Source organism: Microcaecilia unicolor, chromosome 6 (assembly GCF_901765095.1).
Source record: "Microcaecilia unicolor chromosome 6, aMicUni1.1, whole genome shotgun sequence".
Classification (NCBI taxonomy): Eukaryota; Metazoa; Chordata; class Amphibia; order Gymnophiona; family Siphonopidae; genus Microcaecilia; species Microcaecilia unicolor.
The window spans coordinates 793,166-818,750 of NC_044036.1; the positions used below are offsets into that span (position 1 = coordinate 793,166).

General features: G+C 48.9%; 1 protein-coding gene across 1 annotated transcript in view; it reads right to left on the reverse strand.

Annotated features, from left to right (window-relative positions):
* Positions 1-19,987, reverse strand: part of CCDC17 (coiled-coil domain containing 17) — a 152,707-nt gene extending 132,720 nt beyond the window's left edge. The window contains 2 exon segments of the mRNA XM_030208030.1: positions 374-781; positions 19,941-19,987. Of these exon segments, the coding sequence (XP_030063890.1) occupies positions 374-586 (213 nt within the window). The 5' untranslated portion in view covers positions 587-781; positions 19,941-19,987.
* Between the last annotated feature and the right edge of the window lie 5,598 nt (positions 19,988-25,585).

Sequence of the window (25,585 nt, forward strand, 5' to 3'; positions counted from 1 at the left end):
GGTAAGTCCAGAAGCAGATCAACCCTGACCTGAGAATCTGGATCCAGTTGGCTGTCTTAATTATGGGACTTGCAGCACTGATTTCAATGAGCAGGATTGGGCACTACAAATCCCACACTGCTCTGGGTTGTAAGTTCAAAACTAGGCCTTGTCCCAAAACGTCCAGCCTGGAACTGGGTCACTTGGCATCTCAGAAACCAGTGAAAGCTGCGACTCCCTTGGCCTTCATTGGGTCCAGCACAACTTATGCCATCTTCTCCTCCTCCCACAGCAGAGCACAGGTCCTGGATGAGCTCCCTTCTCTACTACCTAACCTGCATTTCCACAGTCCCAATGATATTACTTCCGTCCACACTGTGATCTATGTCATTACCATGGGATCTAGCATATCAGGCTCCCTGAGCCCGATTTTGGTGGTGCTGTAGGGTCCAGTTCCATTTTTCACAGACTCCAGGTACCTTGAATTTAAAGCAAATGGATCCCCAATGTGACTCCCAATACAGAACTTCTCCCTATGCTTCTCCAGAAGAGATTGGGAACGAAAAGCCATATTACAGTTCTGGCATCGGTGATCTCCCAGCTCCATTACGCTGGGGTCCTTTCAGGAGGGTCCAGGTATGAGCTGTGGTTTGTCCTGAATTAGAGATTGGACTCAGCCAAAGCAGTGATGTATCCAGAGCCAAGATATTACAGAGGACGTGATGAGAACATACACACACGAAGGAAGGAAGATCTTCATACATTGAATTATTATAGCATTACCTCCAAGGCAGTATAAAATCTAAAACAGAAACAGAATATAGAAACAAATCGATTAGGTTACAGGGATGCTTCCTCCACCCCCCCCCCCCCCAATAGAATGCTTCATCTACTTCATGTATCTAAATCATTCAGCTGTTACTTTTGAGAACGACATCAATGAGCTCTTCTGCCACTATATAGTCCACATCTAACTATATATACCCCATAAATACCTTCCCTGAGATTCTTTACCCCAGCAGTGCACCCATCTGACCCCCTGCCCAATGGCTGCCGCCAGAGTGCACCCATCTGAGTACCTCTACTCCAAGACTGCCCTGAGCACTTCTACCTCCACACTAAACCAATGTCAACCATCTCTGCACTAAGATTGGCCCTACCCTAAACTCCTCTACCCCAACACTGCATCCATCTGGGCAGCTTGCGAGCACACTAGGGACAGAGAAGATACCACGATAAGGGAGTACATCAACTCCATGACCTTCCTCTGTCAAAGACTATTCCTATACTTTCTAACCCAAGGCTATCAATAGAAATCAAACAAAATAAAACATGGAAAAGAAAATAAGATGATACCTTTTTTATTGGACATAACTTAATACATTTCTTGATTAGCTTTCGAAGGTTGCCCTTCTTCTTCAGATCGGAAATAAGCAAATGTGTTAGCAGATAGTATATATAAGAGAAACATCAAAGTATTACTTTGACAGTCTGACAGAGTGGGAGGGTGGGGGTATGCATGGGGACATCAAAGCACTTCATTGATATTCTAACAGGATGGGTGTTGGTAGGTGAGAGGAGGGTAATAAACAGAGAAATAAACAGAGAAATACAGCTTTATGGTTTATAATGGGTTAGAAAACCCAGATCCTTATTAAGTCCTGTTTGTTGGGTGTCAAAATATTCAATCATTCTTATTTCAAAGGTCTTACGTTCCTGTACAGACTGTCAAAGTAATGCTTTGATGTTTCTCTTATATATACTATCAGCTAACACATTTGCTTATTTCCGATCTGATGAAGCAGGGCAACTTTCGAAAGCTAATCAAGAAATGTATTAAGTTATGTCCAATAAAAAAGGTATCATCTTATTTTCTTTTCCATGTTTTATTTTGTTTGATTTCTATTGATAACCTTTAAGAGTGGACTAACATGGCTACCACACCTCTCTAACCCAAGGCTGACTCTACCCCAACCTCCTCTACCCTGACTGTCCCTATACTGAGTCTGTCTACCCTGACCTCCTCTACCCTGTCCCTATACTGAGCCTCTCCAACCAAGACTGCCCCTACCCCGACTTCCTCTCCCCTGTCTCTCCAAATGTGACTGAACCTGCCCTGCCCTCCTCTACCCTTAGTGTCCCTATACTGAGTCTCTGTTCCAAAGACGAACCTTACCCTGACTGTCCCTATACTGAATCTGTCCAATCAAGAAAAACCCTACTCTAACCTCCTCTACCCTTTAGAACATAAGGGTAGCCATACTGGGTCAGACCAATGGTCCATCTAGCCAGTGGCCAAGCCTATGTCTCCACCCAAGTCTGACCTTACTCCTCATTTCCTCTACCCTGACTCTCCCTATACTGAATCTCTCCAATCAAGGAAAACCCTACTCTAACCTCCTCTACCCTTTAGAACATAAGAGTAGCCATACTGGGTCAGACCAATGGTCCATCTAGCCAGTGGCCAAGCCTATGTCTCCACCCAAGTCTGACCTTACTCCTCATTTCCTCTACCCTGACTGTCCCTATACTGAATCTGTCCAATCAAGGAAAACCCTACTCTAACCTCCTCTACCCTTTAGAACATAAGAGTAGCCATACTGGGTCAGACCAATGATCCATCTAGCCAGTGGCCATGCCTATGTCTCCACCCAAGTCTGACCTTACTCCTCATTTCCTCTACCCTGACTGTCCCTATACTGAATCTCTCCAATCAAGGAAACCCTACTCTAACCTCCTCTACCCTTTAGAACATAAGAGTAGCCATACTGGGTCAGACCAATGGTCCATCTAGCCAGTGGCCAAGCCTACAGTGGGGGAAATAAGTATTTGATCCCTTGCTGATTTTGTAAGTTTGCCCACTGACAAAGACATGAGCAGCCCATAATTGAAGGGTAGGTTATTGGTAACAGTGAGAGATAGCACATCACAAATTAAATCCGGAAAATCACATTGTGGAAAGTATATGAATTTATTTGCATTCTGCAGAGGGAAATAAGTATTTGATCCCCCACCAACCAGTAAGAGATCTGGCCCCTACAGACCAGGTAGATGCTCCAAATCAACTCGTTACCTGCATGACAGACAGCTGTCGGCAATGGTCACCTGTATGAAAGACACCTGTCCACAGACTCAGTGAATCAGTCAGACTCTAACCTCTACAAAATGGCCAAGAGCAAGGAGCTGTCTAAGGATGTCAGGGACAAGATCATACACCTGCACAAGCTGGAATGGGCTACAAAACCATCAGTAAGACGCTGGGCGAGAAGGAGACAACTGTTGGTGCCATAGTAAGAAAATGGAAGAAGTACAAAATGACTGTCAATCGACAAAGATCTGGGGCTCCACGCAAAATCTCACCTCGTGGGGTATCCTTGATCATGAGGAAGGTTAGAAATCAGCCTACAACTACAAGGGGGGAACTTGTCAATGATCTCAAGGCAGCTGGGACCACTGTCACCACGAAAACCATTGGTAACACATTACGACATAACGGATTGCAATCCTGCAGTGCCCGCAAGGTCCCCCTGCTCCGGAAGGCACATGTGACGGCCCGTCTGAAGTTTGCCAGTGAACACCTGGATGATGCCGAGAGTGATTGGGAGAAGGTGCTGTGGTCAGATGAGACAAAAATTGAGCTCTTTGGCATGAACTCAACTCGCCGTGTTTGGAGGAAGAGAAATGCTGCCTATGACCCAAAGAACACCGTCCCCACTGTCAAGCATAGAGGTGGAAATGTTATGTTTTGGGGGTGTTTCTCTGCTAAGGGCACAGGACTACTTCACCGCATCAATGGGAGAATGGATGGGGCCATGTACCGTACAATTCTGAGTGACAACCTCCTTCCCTCCGCCAGGGCCTTAAAAATGGGTCGTGGCTGGGTCTTCCAGCACGACAATGACCCAAAACATACAGCCAAGGCAACAAAGGAGTAGCTCAGGAAGAAGCACATTAGGGTCATGGAGTGGCCTAGCCAGTCACCAGACCTTAATCCCACTGAAAACTTATGGAGGGAGCTGAAGCTGCGAGTTGCCAAGCGACAGCCCAGAACTCTTAATGATTTAGAGATGATCTGCAAAGAGGAGTAGACCAAAATTCCTCCTGACATGTGTGCAAACCTCATCATCAACTACAGAAGACGTCTGACCGCTGTGCTTGCCAACAAGGGTTTTGCCACCAAGTATTAGGTCTTGTTTGCCAGAGGGATCAAATACTTATTTCCCTCTGCAGAATGCAAATAAATTCATATACTTTCCACAATGTGATTTTCCGGATTTAATTTGTGATGTGCTATCTCTCACTGTTACCAATAACCTACCCTTCAATTATGGGCTGCTCATGTCTTTGTCAGTGGGCAAACTTACAAAATCAGCAAGGGATCAAATACTTATTTCCCCCACTGTATGTCTCCACCCAAGTCTGACCTTACTCCTCATTTCCTCTACCCTGACTGTCCCTATACTGAATCTCTCCAATCAAGGAAAACCCTACTCTAACCTCCTCTACCCTTTAGAACATAAGAGTAGCCATACTGGGTCAGACCAATGGTCCATCTAGCCAGTGGCCAAGCCTATGTCTCCACCCAAGTCTGACCTTACTCCTCATTTCCTCTACCCTGACTGTCCCTATACTGAATCTCTCCAATCAATGAAAACCCTACTCTAACCTCCTCTACCCTTTAGAACATAAGAGTAGCCATACACGGTCAGACCAATGATCCATCTAGCCAGTGGCCAAGCCTATGTCTCCACCCAAGTCTGACCTTACTCCTCATTTCCTCTACCCTGACTGTCCCTATACTGAATCTGTCCAATCAAGGAAAACCCTACTCTAACCTCCTCTACCCTTTAGAACATAAGAGTAGCCATACTGGGTCAGACCAATGGTCCATCTAGCCAGTGGCCAAGCCTATGTCTCCACCCAAATCTGACCTTACTCCTCATTTCCTCTACCCTGACTGTCCCTATACTGAATCTGTCCAATCAAGGAAAACCCTACTCTAACCTCCTCTACCCTTTAGAACATAAGAGTAGCCATACACGGTCAGACCAATGATCCATCTAGCCAGTGGCCAAGCCTATGTCTCCACCCAAGTCTGACCTTACTCCTCATTTCCTCTACCCTGACTGTCCCTATACTGAATCTGTCCAATCAAGGAAAACCCTACTCTAACCTTTAGAACATAAGAGTAGCCATACTGGGTCAGACCAATGGTCCATCTAGCCAGTGGCCAAGCCTATGTCTCCACCCAAGTCTGACCTTACTCCTCATTTCCTCTACCCTGACTGTCCCTATACTGAATCTGTCCAATCAAGGAAAACCCTACTCTAACCTCCTCTACCCTTTAGAACATAAGAGTAGCCATACTGGGTCAGACCAATGATCCATCTAGCCAGTGGCCAAGCCTATGTCTCCACCCAAGTCTGACCTTACTCCTCATTTCCTCTACCCTGACTGTCCCTATACTGAATCTCTCCAATCAAGGAAAACCCTACTCTAACCTCCTCTACCCTTTAGAATATAAGAGTAGCCATACTGGGTCAGACCAATGGTCCAGCTAGCTAGTGGCCAAGCCTATGTCTCCACCCAAGTCTGACCTTACTCCTCATTTCCTCTACCCTGACTGTCCCTATACTGAATCTGTTCAATCAAGGAAAACCCTACTCTAACCTCCTCTACCCTGTAGAACATAAGAGTAGCCATACTGGGTCAGACCAATGGTCCATCTAGCCAGTGGCCAAGCCTATGTCTCCACCCAAGTCTGACCTTACTCCTCATTTCCTCTACCCTGACTGTCCCTATACTGAATCTCTCCAATCAAGGAAAACCCTACTCTAACCTCCTCTACCCTTTAGAACATAAGAGTAACCATACTGGGTCAGACCAATGGTCCATCTAGCCAGTGGCCAAGCCTATGTCTCCACCCAAGTCTGACCTTACTCCCCATTTCCTCTACCCTGACTGTCCCTATACTGAATCTCTCCAATCAAGGAAAACCCTACTCTAACCTCCTCTACCCTTTAGAACATAAGGTAAAATTATGTATCATACCTGATAATTTTCTTTCCATTAATCATAGCTGATCAATCCATAGACTGGTGGGTTGTGTCCATCTACCAGCAAGTGGAGATAGAGAGCAATCCTTTTGCCTCCCTATATGTGGTCATGTGCTGCCGGAAACTCCTCAGTATGTCGATATCCAAGCTCCATCCGCAGGACTCAGCACTTAGAGAATTACACCCACAAAGGGACACTCTGCCCAGCTCACCACCGCCGAAACGGGGGAGGGGAATTAACCCAGGTCATCCCCACACAAGTGGGGGAGGGGAATCCGTCCAGCTCATCCCCGTGGAGCGGGGGAGGGACACCACACCCGCCGATGCGGGGGGATCTGGCTTATCCTGCAACCGCAACCGCGGGAGGAGCTGACTGACCCTAACACCGCCGAAGCGGGAGGGGTACAAAGCTGCCCTACTGCCGCACGAAGCGGGAGGGAGCGCCGGCAGAATTTATGTCTCAATCCAGCCCCGTAAAACGGAGGGGAGAGGAATGCAGCAGCTCACTGTAACACAAATTCGTCTCAACTCTTGAAGAATCCATTGAAAGACTTGAACACGAAGTCCTCCTGAACAGGAACTGAAGACTAAACTTGAACCTGAAATGTAACCAGAATATAAACAATACAGATATCTGGGAGGGGCTATGGATTGATCAGCTATGATTAATGGAAAGAAAATTATCAGGTATGATACATAATTTTACCTTCCATATCATCATGCTGATCAATCCATAGACTGGTGGGATGTACCGAAGCAGTACTCACCCAGGGCGGGACATTGAAATCCCTGACCGCAACACTGAAGCTCCAAACCGGGCCTCCGCCCGAGCAACCACAGCCAAGCGGTAATGCCTGGAGAAGGTATGGGCCGATGCCCAAGTTGCCGCCTTGCAAATCTCTTCCAAGGAGACGGACCCGGCCTCTGCCATCGAGGCCGCCTGAGCTCTAGTGGAGTGAGCCTTCAGCTGGATAGGCGGCACCTTCCCCGCGGCCACATAAGCCGCTGCAATGGCTTCCTTGACCCATCTTGCCACAGTAGGCTTAGCAGCCTGCAGACCCTTACGAGGACCTGCAAACAGGACAAACAGATGATCCGATTTCCGGAAATCATTGGTCACTTCCAAGTATCTGATGATGACTCGTCTCACATCCAGATATTTAAGAGCAGAGTATTCCTCTGGGTAGTCCTCCCTATGAAAGGAAGGGAGACAGAGCTGCTGATTCACATGGAAGCAAGAAACAATCTTGGGCAGGAAGGAAGGCATTGTGCGAATAGTCACTCCTGCCTCAGTGAACTGCAGAAAAGGCTCTCGACATGAGAGTGCCTGGAGCTCGGAAACTCTTCTGGCTGAAGTGATAGCCACCAAAAAGACTGCTTTCAACGTCAGGTCTTTCAGAGATGCCCTAGACAAGGGTTCAAAAGGCGGCTTCTGCAAGGCTCTTAGCACCAGGTTGAGATTCCACGCAGGCACCACTGAGTGCAGAGGAGTGCGCAGGTGATTAACTCCCTTGAGAAAGCGCACCACATCTGGCTGCGAAGCCAGGGAAGCACCCTTCAGGCGGCCCCTGAAGCAAGCCAGAGCCGCTACCTGGACTTTAAGGGAACTGAGCGACAGGCCTTTCTCCAGACCTTCTTGCAGGAACGCCAACACTGAAGAAATTGGAGCAGTGAAGGGAGAAAGTGAGCCTGCTTCACACCACGCTGCAAAGGTACGCCAAACCCTGGTGTAAGCAGTAGAAGTAGAGCGCTTCCTCGCTCTCAGCATAGTGGCGATGACCTTGTCTGAGAAGCCCTTCTTTCTCAGATGCTGCCGCTCAATAGCCAGGCTGTTGGAGAAGAGCATCTATTCCCAGGGATCGAGGGTCCCGTCCTCTGCTGAAAAAGCGCGGCACTTGGCAATTGGCCGATGACGCCATCAGATCTAGGCTCGGCTGGCCCCAGCGCTTCGTGATGTCCAAGAACGCCTGAGCAGATAGCTGCCACTCTCTGGGCTCCAAGGTATGGCGACTGAGAAAGTCCGCCTTGACATTCATGACTCCGGCAATGTGGGCCGCTGACAGCTGTTCCAGGTTCGCTTCCGCCCACTGGCATAGATTCATGGCCTCCTTGGCTAGAGGGGCGCTCTTGGTACCTCCCTGGCGGTTGACATAGGCCACAGCTGTGGCATTGTCCGACAGGACCCGTACTGGCTTCAACGCCAGTACCGGGATGAACTCCAAAAGCGCCAACCGAATGGCTCTGAGTTCCAGGAGGTTGATAGACCACTTTGCCTCTGCAGGAGACCAGAGCCCCTGCGCTGTCCTTCCCAAGCAGTGGGCTCCCCAGCCCGACAAAGAGGCGTCCGTCGTGACGACAATCCACTCCGGGGTCACCAGAGGCATTCCTGCAGACAACTTGTCTGTCTGCATCCACCAGCTCAGCGCCTTGCGCACTGCTGGGTCCAAGGGAAGGCGCACAGCATAATCCTCTGACATCGGAGTCCAGCGCTGCAGCAGAGAGAGTTGTAGTGGTCTCATATGAGCCCTGGCCCAGGGCACTACTTCCATCGTGGCCGTCATAGAGCCCAACAGCTGCACATAGTCCCAAGCCCGAAGAGGAGAGGCTCCTAGGAACTGGTCCACCTGAGCCTGAAGTTTGACAATCCGATTGTCTGGCAGGAACACTCTGCCCACTTGGGTGTCGAATCGAACTCCCAGATACTCCAGGGACTGAGTCGGGCGCAGCTGGCTCTTCTCCCAGTTGATGATCCACCCCAGGGAGCTCAAAAGAGCAACCACCCGGTCCACAGCTTTGCCGCACTCTGCATAAGAGGGGGCTCGGATCAACCAGTCGTCCAGATAAGGATGGACTTGTACTCCTTCCTTTCGCAGGAAGGCCGCGATGACCACCATTACTTTGGAGAAGGTCCGCGGAGCAGTAGCCAACCCGAAAGGGAGGGCTCTGAACTGGAAGTTTCGGCCCAGGACTGCAAAACGCAGAAAGCATTGATGAGGAGGCCAGATGGGAATATGCAGGTACGCTTCCTTGATGTCCAAGGAAGCCAAGAACTCTCCTGCCTTCACTGCCGCTATAACAGAGCGGAGAGTCTCCATGCGAAAGTGCCGCACTTTCAAGGCCCAATTGACCCCTTTGAGGTCGAGGATAGGCCGGACAGAACCTCCTTTCTTTGGTACCACAAAGTAAATGGAGTAACGTCCCTTGCCAATCTGATTTTCTGGCACCGGAACGACCGCACCCAGGCGTATCAGGTTGTCCAAGGTCTGCTGCACTGCCACAGCTTTGACCGGAGACTTGCAGGGAGAGAGTACAAACCCGTCTCTTAAGGTTCGGCAGAACTCTAACTTGTAGCCGTCTCTGATGACTTCCAGCACCCAAGTGTCTAAAGTTACTCTGGTCCACTCGCCCAGAAACGAGGACAGTCGTCCTTCAATCTGCACTGGGCCATGGACCAGGACCCCGTCATTGGGTACGAGACCCTGGGGGAGGACCGGAGGGCGTACCTCCGGGACGGCGGTCTCTGCAAAAGGAATGCTGCTTGGGGGAGAAGTTCCTTTTGAAGGAAGAGGGGGCAGAGGAGCCCGACTTGCCCGGGCGGTACCGACGGGCTTCCTGAAACCGTCCTCTGGAGATACCGGGGCGAGCACTGGCCCGAGCCCTGACCTCTGGTAACCTCTTGCCCTTAGACGTGCCGAGATCGGTCACGATTTTGTCCAGCTCGACCCCAAAGAGCAGCTTGCCTTTAAAAGGCAACTTAGCCAGGCGGGACTTAGAGGCGTGGTCCGCAGACCAATGTTTCAGCCAAAGCCAGCGCCGCGCAGAGACTGTCTGAGCCATGCCTTTAGCCGAGGCTCTCAAGACATCATACAGTAAGTCTGCCAAATAAGCCAAGCCCGATTCCAGGGCCGGCCAGTCAGCCCTCAAGGAAGGATCCGAGGGGAAAGCCCGCTGCACCATCGTCAGGCACGCCCTGGCCACATAGGAGCCGCAAACTGAGGCCTGCAAACTTAAGGCAGCCGCCTCGAAGGACGACCTTAAAGCCGCTTCCAATCTTTTGTCTTGGGCGTCCTTTAGTGCCGTGCCACCTTCCACCGGCAACGCCGTTTTCTTAGTCACCGCAGTGATTAAAGTATCCACGGTAGGCCAAATAAAGGCCTCACGTTCACTTTCAGGCAAAGGATAGAGGCGGGACATAGCCCTAGCCACTTTGAGGCTCGCTTCCGGGACATCCCATTGAGCCGAAATTAAGGTGTGCATGGCATCATGCACGTGGAAGGTTCTAGGCGGGCGCTTCGTCCCCAGCATAATGGCAGAGCCAACAGGGGCTGAGGGAGAGACGTCCTCTGGCGAGGAAATCTTCAAAATGCTCATGGCCTGCAGTAACAGGTTGGGCAAATCCTCAGAGCGAAAGATCCGCGCTGCAGAGGGGTCATCCGCTCCATCCGAGCGGGAATCCGTCTCCTCCAAGGAATCCCCAAAGGACCGTTGGGAGAACTCAGATACGCTGCCCTCATCTACATCAGAGGAAACAGCGTCCTCTAAGGCCTGGGAATCCACCCGAGGGCGTTTACTTCCGGGGGCCTCAACCCCGTTATCGGACAAGGGAGAAGGGGCAGCGTTTTGCATAAGGAAGGCCTGATGCAGCAGCAAAATAAACTTGGGGGAGAAAACCCCCAGACTGTGAATTTCAGCAGCCTGGGCCACAGCCCTAGACGCACCCTCAACCGGCGCTCGCAAGAGCGGGGGAGCAACATGCTGCGCATCCAAGATGGCGTCCGGCGCGACACTCCGTGAAGGAGCCGCACGGGAAGAACGGCGCTTAACTTTAGCCGCTTTTTTGCCGTCGCCCAAATCAAGGGCGGCCATGGCATGAACGTCTCCCAGCTCAAGGGCGGCCCAAGAAGAAGCCGTCCAAGCAGAGTGGCCGGCCAAGATGGCGAAGGCGAGCAGCGGGGGATGGGCGTTTATGGCGGGAAAAACCGCCGCGCTGGAGGAAGACCCGGGACACTGACCGGCCTCCAAACTGACACCCACCAAGGGCAAATCAGACTTTAAAACCCCCGCATCCCCGCTAGAAGCGCACACGCGGTCCGGGGAGCGATTCTTCGCGCCCTCGCCCTCTGACGCCATAGGCCACGTGGAGATCAATCGGGGAACCCCCTGCCCGCTATAAAAAGGTAAAAATTACCTGCTTCTCGCTCCGAGCTGTAACGACCTGGTGTCCCAGTGAGTAGCTGCAATAAACGTTTAAATAAACGTCAAAATAAACGCCCTTAAGGACGTCCAAAAATTTTTTTTTTTTTTTTACAGAGCCAGCGGGAGGGGGGAGAAAAGGAGGGACCTGGCGCCACCAGGTTTGCACTTGCTCAAGAAGAGCCCTCAACCCCAGGCACTCAACAAAACCTAAAAATTAGGCTTGGAGGCCTAGCCAGAGCTGTTGCTGTGTGTGACCACCACCTGCTGAGATAGAGAACATACTGGGGAGTTTCCGGCAGCACATGACCACATATAGGGAGGCAAAAGGATTGCTCTCTATCTCCACCTGCTGGTAGATGGACACAACCCACCAGTCTATGGATTGATCAGCATGATGATATGGAAGAGTAGCCATACTGGGTCAGACTAATGGTCCATCTAGCCAGTGGCCAAGCCTATGTCTCCACCCAAGTCTGACCTTACTCTCCATTTCCTCTACCCTGACTGTCCCTATACTGAATCTCTCCAATCAAGGAAAACCCTACTCTAACCTCCTCTACCCTTTAGAACATAAGAGTAGCCATACTGGGTCAGACCAATTGTCCATCTAGCCAGTGGCCAAGCCTATGTCTCCACCCAAGTCTGACCTTACTCCTCATTTCCTCTACCCTGACTGTCCCTATACTGAATCTCTCCAATCAAGGAAAATCCTACTCTAACCTCCTCTACCCTTTAGAACATAAGAGTAGCCATACTGGGTCAGACCAATGGTCCATCTAGCCAGTGGCCAAGCCTATGTCTCCACCCAAGTCTGACCTTACTCCTCATTTCCTCTACCCTGACTGTCCCTATACTGAATCTCTCCAATCAAGGAAAACCCTACTCTAACCTCCTCTACCCTTTAGAACATAAGAGTAGCCATACTGGGTCAGACCAATGGTCCATCTAGCCAGTGGCCAAGCCTATGTCTCCACCCAAGTCTGACCTTACTCCTCATTTCCTCTACCCTGACTGTCCCTATACTGAATCTGTCCAATCAAGGAAAACCCTACTCTAACCTCCTCTACCCTTTAGAACATAAGAGTAGCCATACTGGGTCAGACCAATGATCCATCTAGCCAGTGGCCAAGCCTATGTCTCCACCCAAGTCTGACCTTACTCCTCATTTCCTCTACCCTGACTGTCCCTATACTGAATCTCTCCAATCAAGGAAAACCCTACTCTAACCTCCTCTACCCTTTAGAACATAAGAGTAGCCATACTGGGTCAGACCAATGGTCCATCTAGCCAGTGGCCAAGCCTATGTCTCCACCCAAGTCTGACCTTACTCTCCATTTCCTCTACCCTGACTGTCCCTATACTGAATCTGTCCAATCAAGGAAAACCCTACTCTAACCTCCTCTACCCTTTAGAACACAAGAGTAGCCATACTGGGTCAGACCAATGGTCCATCTAGCCAGTGGCCAAGCCTATGTCTCCACCCAAGTCTGACCTTACTCTCCATTTCCTCTACCCTGACTGTCCCTATACTGAATCTCTCCAATCAAGGAAAACCCTACTCTAACCTCCTCTACCCTTTAGAACATAAGAGTAGCCATACTGGGTCAGACCAATGGTCCATCTAGCCAGTGGCCAAGCCTATGTCTCCACCCAAGTCTGACCTTACTCCTCATTTCCTCTACCCTGACTGTCCCTATACTGAATCTGTCCAATCAAGGAAAACCCTACTCTAACCTCCTCTACCCTTTAGAACACAAGAGTAGCCATACTGGGTCAGACCAATGGTCCATCTAGCCAGTGGCCAAGCCTATGTCTCCACCCAAGTCTGACCTTACTCTCCATTTCCTCTACCCTGACTGTCCCTATACTGAATCTCTCCAATCAAGGAAAACCCTACTCTAACCTCCTCTACCCTTTAGAACATAAGAGTAGCCATACTGGGTCAGACCAATGGTCCATCTAGCCAGTGGCCAAGCCTATGTCTCCACCCAAGTCTGACCTTACTCCTCATTTCCTCTACCCTGACTGTCCCTATACTGAATCTGTCCAATCAAGGAAAACCCTACTCTAACCTCCTCTACCCTTTAGAACACAAGAGTAGCCATACTGGGTCAGACCAATGGTCCATCTAGCCAGTGGCCAAGCCTATGTCTCCACCCAAGTCTGACCTTACTCCTCATTTCCTCTACCCTGACTGTCCCTATACTGAATCTCTCCAATCAAGGAAAACCCTACTCTAACCTCCTCTACCCTTTAGAACATAAGAGTAGCCATACTGGGTCAGACCAATGGTCCATCTAGCCAGTGGCCAAGCCTATGTCTCCACCCAAGTCTGACCTTACTCTCCATTTCCTCTACCCTGACTGTCCCTATACTGAATCTCTCCAATCAAGGAAAACCCTACTCTAACCTCCTCTACCCTTTAGAACATAAGAGTAGCCATACTGGGTCAGACCGTCCATCTAGCCAGTGGCCAAGCCTATGTCTCCACCCAAGTCTGACCTTACTCTCCATTTCCTCTACCCTGACTGTCCCTATACTGAATCTCTCCAATCAAGGAAAACCCTACTCTAACCTCCTCTACCCTTTAGAACATAAGAGTAGCCATACTGGGTCAGACCAATGGTCCATCTAGCCAGTGGCCAAGCCTATGTCTCCACCCAAGTCTGACCTTACTCCTCATTTCCTCTACCCTGACTGTCCCTATACTGAATCTCTCCAATCAAGGAAAACCCTACTCTAACCTCCTCTACCCTTTAGAACATAAGAGTAGCCATACTGGGTCAGACCAATGGTCCATCTAGCCAGTGGCCAAGCCTATGTCTCCACCCAAGTCTGACCTTACTCTCCATTTCCTCTACCCTGACTGTCCCTATACTGAATCTCTCCAATCAAGGAAAACCCTACTCTAACCTCCTCTACCCTTTAGAACATAAGAGTAGCCATACTGGGTCAGACCAATGATCCATCTAGCCAGTGGCCAAGCCTATGTCTCCACCCAAGTCTGACCTTACTCTCCATTTCCTCTACCCTGACTGTCCCTATACTGAATCTCTCCAATCAAGGAAAACCCTACTCTAACCTCCTCTACCCTTTAGAACATAAGAGTAGCCATACTGGGTCAGACCAATGTTCCATCTAGCCAGTGGCCAAGCCTATGTCTCCACCCAAGTCTGACCTTACTCCTCATTTCCTCTACCCTGACTGTCCCTATACTGAATCTGTCCAATCAAGGAAAACCCTACTCTAACCTCCTCTACCCTTTAGAACATAAGAGTAGCCATACTGGGTCAGACCAATGATCCATCCATCTAGCCAGTGGCCAAGCCTATGTCTCCACCCAAGTCTGACCTTACTCTCCATTTCCTCTACCCTGACTGTCCCTATACTGAATCTCTCCAATCAAGGAAAACCCTACTCTAACCTCCTCTACCCTTTAGAACATAAGAGTAGCCATACTGGGTCAGACCAATGATCCATCTAGCCAGTGGCCAAGCCTATGTCTCCACCCAAGTCTGACCTTACTCTCCATTTCCTCTACCCTGACTGTCCCTATACTGAATCTCTCCAATCAAGGAAAACCCTACTCTAACCTCCTCTACCCTTTAGAACATAAGAGTAGCCATACACGGTCAGACCAATGATCCATCTAGCCAGTGGCCAAGCCTATGTCTCCACCCAAGTCTGACCTTACTCTCCATTTCCTCTACCCTGACTGTCCCTATACTGAATCTGTCCAATCAAGGAAAACCCTACTCTAACCTCCTCTACCCTTTAGAACATAAGAGTAGCCATACTGGGTCAGACCAATGGTCCATCTAGCCAGTGGCCAAGCCTATGTCTCCACCCAAGTCTGACCTTACTCTCCATTTCCTCTACCCTGACTGTCCCTATACTGAATCTGTCCAATCAAGGAAAACCCTACTCTAACCTCCTCTACCCTTTAGAACATAAGAGTAGCCATACTGGGTCAGACCGTCCATCTAGCCAGTGGCCAAGCCTATGTCTCCACCCAAGTCTGACCTTACTCTCCATTTCCTCTACCCTGACTGTCCCTATACTGAATCTCTCCAATCAAGGAAAACCCTACTCTAACCTCCTCTACCCTTTAGAACATAAGAGTAGCCATACTGGGTCAGACCAATGGTCCATCTAGCCAGTGGCCAAGCCTATGTCTCCACCCAAGTCTGACCTTACTCTCCATTTCCTCTACCCTGACTGTCCCTATACTGAATCTCTCCAATCAAGGAAAACCCTACTCTAACCTCCTCTACCCTTTAGAACATAAGAGTAGCCATACTGGGTCAGACCAATGATCCATCTAGCCAGTGGCCAAGCCTATGTCTCCACCCAAGTCTGACCTTACTCTCCATTTCCTCTACCCTGACTGTCCCTATACTGAATCTCTCCAATCAAGGAAAACCCTACTCTAACCTCCTCTACCCTTTAGAACATAAGAGTAGCCATACTGGGTCAGACCAATGTTCCATCTAGCCAGTGGCCAAGCCTATGTCTCCACCCAAGTCTGACCTTACTCCTCATTTCCTCTACCCTGACTGTCCCTATACTGAATCTGTCCAATCAAGGAAAACCCTACTCTAACCTCCTCTACCCTTTAGAACATAAGAGTAGCCATACTGGGTCAGACCAATGATCCATCCATCTAGCCAGTGGCCAAGCCTATGTCTCCACCCAAGTCTGACCTTACTCTCCATTTCCTCTACCCTGACTGTCCCTATACTGAATCTCTCCAATCAAGGAAAACCCCACTCTAACCTCCTCTACCCTTTAGAACATAAGAGTAGCCATACTGGGTCAGACCAATGATCCATCTAGCCAGTGGCCAAGCCTATGTCTCCACCCAAGTCTGACCTTACTCTCCATTTCCTCTACCCTGACTGTCCCTATACTGAATCTCTCCAATCAAGGAAAACCCTACTCTAACCTCCTCTACCCTTTAGAACATAAGAGTAGCCATACACGGTCAGACCAATGATCCATCTAGCCAGTGGCCAAGCCTATGTCTCCACCCAAGTCTGACCTTACTCTCCATTTCCTCTACCCTGACTGTCCCTATACTGAATCTGTCCAATCAAGGAAAACCCTACTCTAACCTCCTCTACCCTTTAGAACATAAGAGTAGCCATACTGGGTCAGACCAATGGTCCATCTAGCCAGTGGCCAAGCCTATGTCTCCACCCAAGTCTGACCTTACTCCTCATTTCCTCTACCCTGACTGTCCCTATACTGAATCTGTCCAATCAAGGAAAACCCTACTCTAACCTCCTCTACCCTTTAGAACATAAGAGTAGCCATACTGGGTCAGACCAATGGTCCATCTAGCCAGTGGCCAAGCCTATGTCTCCACCCAAGTCTGACCTTACTCTCCATTTCCTCTACCCTGACTGTCCCTATACTGAATCTCTCCAATCAAGGAAAACCCTACTCTAACCTCCTCTACCCTTTAGAACATAAGAGTAGCCATACACGGTCAGACCAATGATCCATCTAGCCAGTGGCCAAGCCTATGTCTCCACCCAAGTCTGACCTTACTCTCCATTTCCTCTACCCTGACTGTCCCTATACTGAATCTCTCCAATCAAGGAAAACCCTACTCTAACCTCCTCTACCCTTTAGAACATAAGAGTAGCCATACTGGGTCAGACCAATGGTCCATCTAGCCAGTGGCCAAGCCTATGTCTCCACCCAAGTCTGACCTTACTCCTCATTTCCTCTACCCTGACTGTCCCTATACTGAATCTCTCCAATCAAGGAAAACCCTACTCTAACCTCCTCTACCCTTTAGAACATAAGAGTAGCCATACTGGGTCAGACCAATGGTCCATCTAGCCAGTGGCCAAGCCTATGTCTCCACCCAAGTCTGACCTTACTCTCCATTTCCTCTACCCTGACTGTCCCTATACTGAATCTCTCCAATCAAGGAAAACCCTACTCTAACCTCCTCTACCCTTTAGAATATAAGAGTAGCCATACTGGGTCAGACCAATGGTCCATCTAGCCAGTGGCCAAGCCTATGTCTCCACCCAAGTCTGACCTTACTCCTCATTTCCTCTACCCTGACTGTCCCTATACTGAATCTCTCCAATCAAGGAAAACCCTACTCTAACCTCCTCTACCCTTTAGAACATAAGAGTAGCCATACTGGGTCAGACCAATGGTCCATCTAGCCAGTGGCCAAGCCTATGTCTCCACCCAAGTCTGACCTTACTCCTCATTTCCTCTACCCTGACTGTCCCTATACTGAATCTGTCCAATCAAGGAAAACCCTACTCTAACCTCCTCTACCCTTTAGAACATAAGAGTAGCCATACTGGGTCAGACCAATGGTCCATCTAGCCAGTGGCCAAGCCTATGTCTCCACCCAAGTCTGACCTTACTCCTCATTTCCTCTACCCTGACTGTCCCTATACTGAATCTCTCCAATCAAGGAAAACCCTACTCTAACCTCCTCTACCCTTTAGAACATAAGAGTAGCCATACACGGTCAGACCAATGATCCATCTAGCCAGTGGCCAAGCCTATGTCTCCACCCAAGTCTGACCTTACTCCTCATTTCCTCTACCCTGACTGTCCCTATACTGAATCTCTCCAATCAAGGAAAACCCTACTCTAACCTCCTCTACCCTTTAGAACATAAGAGTAGCCATACTGGGTCAGACCAATGGTCCATCTAGCCAGTGGCCAAGCCTATGTCTCCACCCAAGTCTGACCTTACTCCTCATTTCCTCTACCCTGACTGTCCCTATACTGAATCTGTCCAATCAAGGAAAACCCTACTCTAACCTCCTCTACCCTTTAGAACATAAGAGTAGCCATACTGGGTCAGACCAATGGTCCATCTAGCCAGTGGCCAAGCCTATGTCTCCACCCAAGTCTGACCTTACTCCTCATTTCCTCTACCCTGACTGTCCCTATACTGAATCTCTCCAATCAAGGAAAACCCTACTCTAACCTCCTCTACCCTTTAGAACATAAGAGTAGCCATACTGGGTCAGACCAATGGTCCATCTAGCCAGTGGCCAAGCCTATGTCTCCACCCAAGTCTGACCTTACTCCTCATTTCCTCTACCCTGACTGTCCCTATACTGAATCTGTCCAATCAAGGAAAACCCTACTCTAACCTCCTCTACCCTTTAGAACATAAGAGTAGCCATACTGGGTCAGACCAATGGTCCATCTAGCCAGTGGCCAAGCCTATGTCTCCACCCAAGTCTGACCTTACTCCTCATTTCCTCTACCCTGACTATCCCTATACTGAATCTCTCCAATCAAGGAAAACCCTACTCTAACCTCCTCTACCCTTTAGAACATAAGAGTAGCCATACTGGGTCAGACCAATGGTCCATCTAGCCAGTGGCCAAGCCTATGTCTCCACCCAAGTCTGACCTTACTCCTCATTTCCTCTACCCTGACTGTCCCTATACTGAATCTCTCCAATCAAGGAAAACCCTACTCTAACCTCCTCTACCCTTTAGAATATAAGAGTAGCCATACTGGGTCAGACCAATGGTCCATCTAGCCAGTGGCCAAGCCTATGTCTCCACCCAAGTCTGACCTTACTCTCCATTTCCTCTACCCTGACTGTCCCTATACTGAATCTCTCCAATCAAGGAAAACCCTACTCTAACCTCCTCTACCCTTTAGAATATAAGAGTAGCCATACTGGGTCAGACCAATGGTCCATCTAGCCAGTGGCCAAGCCTATGTCTCCACCCAAGTCTGACCTTACTCCTCATTTCCTCTACCCTGACTGTCCCTATACTGAATCTCTCCAATCAAGGAAAACCCTACTCTAACCTCCTCTACCCTTTAGAACATAAGAGTAGCCATACTGGGTCAGACCAATGGTCCATCTAGCCAGTGGCCAAGCCTATGTCTCCACCCAAGTCTGACCTTACTCCTCATTTCCTCTACCCTGACTATCCCTATACTGAATCTCTCCAATCAAGGAAAACCCTACTCTAACCTCCTCTACCCTTTAGAACATAAGAGTAGCCATACTGGGTCAGACCAATGGTCCATCTAGCCAGTGGCCAAGCCTATGTCTCCACCCAAGTCTGACCTTACTCCTCATTTCCTCTACCCTGACTGTCCCTATACTGAATCTCTCCAATCAAGGAAAACCCTACTCTAACCTCCTCTACCCTTTAGAATATAAGAGTAGCCATACTGGGTCAGACCAATGGTCCATCTAGCCAGTGGCCAAGCCTATGTCTCCACCCAAGTCTGACCTTACTCTCCATTTCCTCTACCCTGACTGTCCCTATACTGAATCTCTCCAATCAAGGAAAACCCTACTCTAACCTCCTCTACCCTTTAGAATATAAGAGTAGCCATACTGGGTCAGACCAATGGTCCATCTAGCCAGTGGCCAAGCCTATGTCTCCACCCAAGTCTGACCTTACTCCTCATTTCCTCTACCCTGACTGTCCCTATACTGAATCTCTCCAATCAAGGAAAACCCTACTCTAACCTCCTCTACCCTTTAGAACATAAGAGTAGCCATACTGGGTCAGACCAATGGTCCATCTAGCCAGTGGCCAAGCCTATGTCTCCACCCAAGTCTGACCTTACTCTCCATTTCCTCTACCCTGTGTCTATACTGAGTCCCTCCAGCGAAGACCTCGGGAGCGATGGTTTACTTCTCCCAGACAACCGGAGCCAGAAAGCAAGACGCGGCCAAGATACCTGGACCGAGGTCACCGGAGCTCCCAGTCTGATCCCTCTGTCCTGCCCTTTCCTCGCACTACACTGCAATGGCGGCGTCGGCGTCAGCTACCATGGCAACCACCCGCTCTGTTCTCCCCGCCCCTAGAGGGAGGAGCCTCCAAGCAGCGACCATAATGGCTCCACGCTGCCAGAGGGAGGAGCCAGGAAAGACTGACATGGACCCGAGCAACGAGGCTGAAGAGAAGTGGAGACGGCGTGTTCCTATCTGTTCCATTCTACGGGCTGAAGCCAGTAGGCGGATCTTGCTGGCAGTAGGCGGAGTTTAGCTCACCGAAAACAATGGTAAAAGATTATTACAAATCAATGCGTTTGTCCTGTAAAGAGCCTAAAGCTGTCCTAGTTGGATAGTGCCTTAAAAGGTGGAGGATAAAAGATTTCTTTTCTTTTACTTGACAGCTTTTTAATTTAACCTTTCCATATTTAGGTGTAAATATCATCAAATAAACATTGAATATCACTAAAATAGCTTACAAAATTATTGTAGCTGGTAGAAACTGCAGTTATAACCTCTGCATTTTCTGCTCATTTTTTACACTGTTCTATACAATACAGATGGCCAAATTTCAGTGACTATATCCTCTTTCTTGATGGCTTCATCTTAACTGTTGTTGTATTCTGCCTCCTTGGGAAGCCTGGTGTTTTAAAGATAGAATATATTCAAATTAAATTGAAGTAAAATTAAACTCTCCTTTACATAGTAACATAGTAGATGACGGCAGAAAAAGACCTGCACGGTCCATCCAGTCTGCCCAACAAGATAAACTCATATGTGCTACTTTTTGTGTATACCCTACTTTGATTTGTACCTGTCCTTTTCAGGGCACAGACCGTATAAGTCTGCCCAGCACTATCCCCGCCTACCAACCACCAGCCCCCCCTCCCACCACCGGTTCTGGCACAGACCGTGTAGGTCTGCCCAGCACTATCCCCGCCTCCCAACCACCAGCCCCCCCTCCCACCACCGGTTCTGGCACAGACCGTGTAAGTCTGCCCAGCACTATCCCCACCTCCCAATCACCAGCCCCGCTTAACACAAGACTATCTCTACTTCAGAAAGCAGGTGAAAGCTTGGCTCTTCATCCAGGCCTTTAATGGAAGTAACTTACTTGCTAGTCACACACACATACATACATACAATTCAATTGTCAATGTTTCACAGGTCCTGGAATGTGGTTGTTGTCAAATTATTTTCTCCCTATTCCCTCACCTCCTTTTGTTCTATTAAGGGATAATTTGTTCCTATCCCTTGACCCCTTTCCTTATAATGTTGATTTGTAACCTAGCTTCCTGATGTGCCATTCCATTACCCTCTCTTTCTGTTGTGCACCTTTTTTTATTTCACTATTTGTAAAGTGCTTAGTTATTGGTGATTTGCAGTATCCTATATAATAAAACGCACCTCCAACATTCTGAAGCTGACTGCATGGCTGAGGCATTCCTGCTCTCTGTATCCATCTCCTGAAATTTTTTTTAAAGTTATATTTATACCCCGCGCTTTCCCACTCATGGCAGGCTCAATGCGGCTTACATATACAGGTACTTATTTGTACCTGGGGCAATAGAGGGTTAAGTGACTTGCCCAGAGTCACAAGGAGCTGCCTGTTCCTGAAGTGGGAATCAAACTCAGTCAGTTCCTCAGTTCCCCAGGACCAAAGTCCACCACCCTAACCACTAGGCCACTCCTCCACTTACTTCCGGGTTCGTCACAAGCAAAGTGACCAACCACACGAGGTTTCTCGGCTTCAGAATGTTGGAGGTGCATTCTATTAAATAGGATTGGTCAGTTCCTTGAAGCATAGCCAGAGCTCAGCATCCTGCACAGTAACGCTCAGACACCAGAGAGAGAGGGGGGGGGGGGGGGCTGACACCAGAGGGGGGAGGTATCTCTGTCACAGCCAATGTCGTTCTCTCTCACACACACACTGTCTCTCACACACTCTATGTCTCACACTGTATTCACATTCACTCTCTATGTGTCACACAGTCACTCACACACTCTCTTGTCACACACTCTCGTCACACACTCACACACAGTCTCACAGAGAGTCTGTTTCACACACACTCTCTCTCTCGTACATACTGTATCTGTGTGAAACACACTCTCTCACACTATCTCACATACGCACTTGCACACACTTTCATTCTCACACACACACACTCGCACCCAGACTCACTCTCTCTCTCTCTCACAGTCACTTTCTCAAACATACACACTCCAAGGAAAACCTTGCTAGTGCCCGTTTCATTTGTGTCAGAAACGGGCCTTTTTTACTAGTCCTATATAATAATTCTCACCTCCAATGTTCTATGCTTGGGACCGTGGCTCCCTGGCTGCAAGTGGTCTGCGAGGCAGACACGCACGGACGTCACTGACGTCAACACAGCTGATTCCAAGGCAAGGGGAGGAGTAGGGAAACAGGTGCAGCGTGTTTCCCTACTCCTCCTACTGCCTCGGAATCAGCTGTCACCCCCCCCCCCCCCTGCGCCTGGGACCATGCCGCATTGAAAGGTGGACCGGTAGGCTGTGTAGATAACCTGACGTCAACGGCTGCTAAAAAGAACAAGTGCCATGGCCCACGCGTGAATAAACAAACAAAAAAAAAAAAAAGAGGCTCGAGACTGGCTGCCACGCGCAAAGGCTCCACAGTGCCTGCAGCCCGCCCAAACGTGCCGCGCTCGGTAATCGACAGTACAAAACTGATCAGCTGGGAACACTGCCAACATCGCGAACCGCACTCTCGAAACTGACAGCTCAGCTGACAACACTGCCGGACTACAGAAGCCCTGTACAGAAAGTGCCGCCCGCCCTAACAAAAACACGTAGCCTGCAAGCCACCGGCCGACCCAACAACACTGCTGGCCTCCCGAAGCACCGTCACTAAAGTGCCGCCCACCCTCACAAAACCACAAAGATTGCGAGCCAGCGGGCGTCCCGACACTAACACGCTCACAGAACTCCCTGCAGAAACAACAGTAATAAAACAGGGAACTCCTACTGACATGACAGAGGCAACTGACAGGCAGCACAGAAATGAAAACGAAACTACTCTGAGTAAGTGTGCTATGTACAGGGACGAAAAGAAGGAGGGGAGGGGAAGGGAAGGGAAATAGGGCCAAATTCACAGGTCTACAATGGAAAAACCATACTTCAAAGGGAACCAGCCCTTCTACAGGGTATTAAGTGCAGCTAAAAAAACGGCAGGAGGGGGGAGGAAAAACTGCACCAAACACACAGACATTCGCTCTCTCTCTCTCTCACACAGACAGTCTTTCACTCTCTGTCACTGTCACACACACTCTAGAAAACACACACACAAAAACACACACACTCTGAGACAGTGCCTACCCCTGTGCTCCTGCAAGGGCATGCTGCAAGGAGGAGGATATGGAGAGAGAGACACACACATACTCTGTGACACACTATCTCTGTGTCAGACACACACATGCTCTCTCTCACACACAACCAGTCTTGCACTCTCTGTGTCTCACTGCGGAAGGAGGGGAGGGGAGGGTAAGTAAGGGCGAATTCACACAGGTAAACAATGGAAAAACACACATACACTACCAGCAAAAACTTAATGGTGCTCATTTCAAGAATGAAGTTACACACACAGGAATGCATCCAACAATTTGAACATGCAAAAAAAAAAAAAAAAACAGCACCACAACACATGAGTTCATGCACAAGCACAAAGACAAACATGTTGGCAGAATTACAAATTTAGGGAAAGAAAAAAGATAAAAAAAACAAGGACACACAGATATTCCTTCGGATTATAACACTTTTATAACAACTGTTAGGTTACAAAAAAAAACATTCATATAAAACCTTGCTAGCGCCCGTTTCCTTTAAAACAGAAACGGGCCTTTTCTACTAGTATTACATAAAACTGCACCTTGACACTGGCTGCATATACTATAGCAGGAAATGTGTATCCACTCCTACCAGAGTAAGCACCTTTCTGGCCTCATGTGCAACTTTCTATAAATTAGGGTAATGGAGTAAGAAAATAAGGGGACTATCTTATATGTTTCATCTTTGCTTACACCCTATGCTATTAAAGTATGTTATTGCATATTGATACTGTAATTTAGCATGCTATGTCATACTTCATATTGTTATTTGAATGTTTTTACTGCTGTAATTGTCTATTTCTTATGTTTGACTTATTCTTGCTGTACACCACCTACAGTGAATTCATTCAAAAAGGTAGTAAATAAATCCTAATAAATAATAAAATAAATAAAAGAGGGCTCTGGGGCTGAAAGTTATCTTGCCCTCAGTACATGTTCTGGGCAAGACGTTCCAGATGCAATACTAGTCAGGAGGCACATTAGCTGAGTGGGCCACAAGCAGGTCTTGCTAAGGAGCAAATTCAGGCTAAAGTTCACTCTGCTTTAAGGCACAGTCTGTAGAACAAATTGCAAGAGGCCGTTAAGATCTGTAGTGCAGTTATATAGGCATGGGTCTCACCTCAACGTAATCTTCAGAGACTTTGCCTTTATCAAACTACTATAAAAAGAGCATCAACTGGGGTCGAGTTCTCGCTTTCTCATGAAATCCTCTGAACTTCTCTCTACTCGTCTCATCAGTCCATCTACCGAACACTTCAGAGCATGCCCAGCCAGCTCAGGACCACTTTCTGATCCTGCTGTTCCTGAGGAAACAAGACTTGCTTCACCAGCAGGTTGTATAGGACAAGCTCTGTATTGCATCAGCTAATAAAACATCTGTGGCCTGATTGTGAGCAGTAGGGAGTGTGATTACCCAACTAGTTTCTGATAAGTGTTCATTCTAAAACGTTAAAAAAAAAAAAAAACATAGTAAGTGACAGCAGATAAAGCGAATGATACATACCTGTAGCAGGTGTTCTCCGAGGACAGCAGGCTGATTGCTCTCACGACTGGGTTGACGTCCACGGCAGCCGCCACCAACCGGAACAAAACTTTGCGGGCGGTCCCGCACGCAGGGCACGCCCAACGCGCATGCGCGGCCGTCTTCCCGCCCGTGCGCGACCGTTCCCGCTCAGTTGAATGACAAGCAAAGGAATGAGGAAAAACACAACTCCAAAGGGGAGGAGGGAGGGTAGGTGAGAACAATCAGCCTGCTGTCCTCGGAGAACACCTGCTACAGGTATGTATCATTCGCTTTCTCCGAGGACAAGCAGGCTGCTTGTTCTCACGACTGGGGTATCCCTAGCTCTCAGGCTCACTCAAAACAAGAACCCAGGTCAATTGAACCTCGCAACGGCGAGGGCATAACAGAAATTGACCTACGAAGAACAACTAACTGAGAGTGCAGCCTGACCAGAATAAATTCGGGTCCTGGAGGGTGGAGTTGGATTTACACCCCAAACAGATTCTGCAGCACCGACTGCCCGAACCGACTGTCGCGTCGGGTATCCTGCTGGAGGCAGTAATGTGATGTGAATGTGTGGACAGATGACCACGCCGCAGCCTTGCAAATCTCTTCAATAGTGGCTGACTTCAAGTGGGCCACTGACGCTGCCATGGCTCTAACACTATGAGCCGTGACATGACCCTCAAGAGTCAGCCCAGCCTGGGCGTAAGTGAAGGAAATGCAATCTGCTAGCCAATTGGAG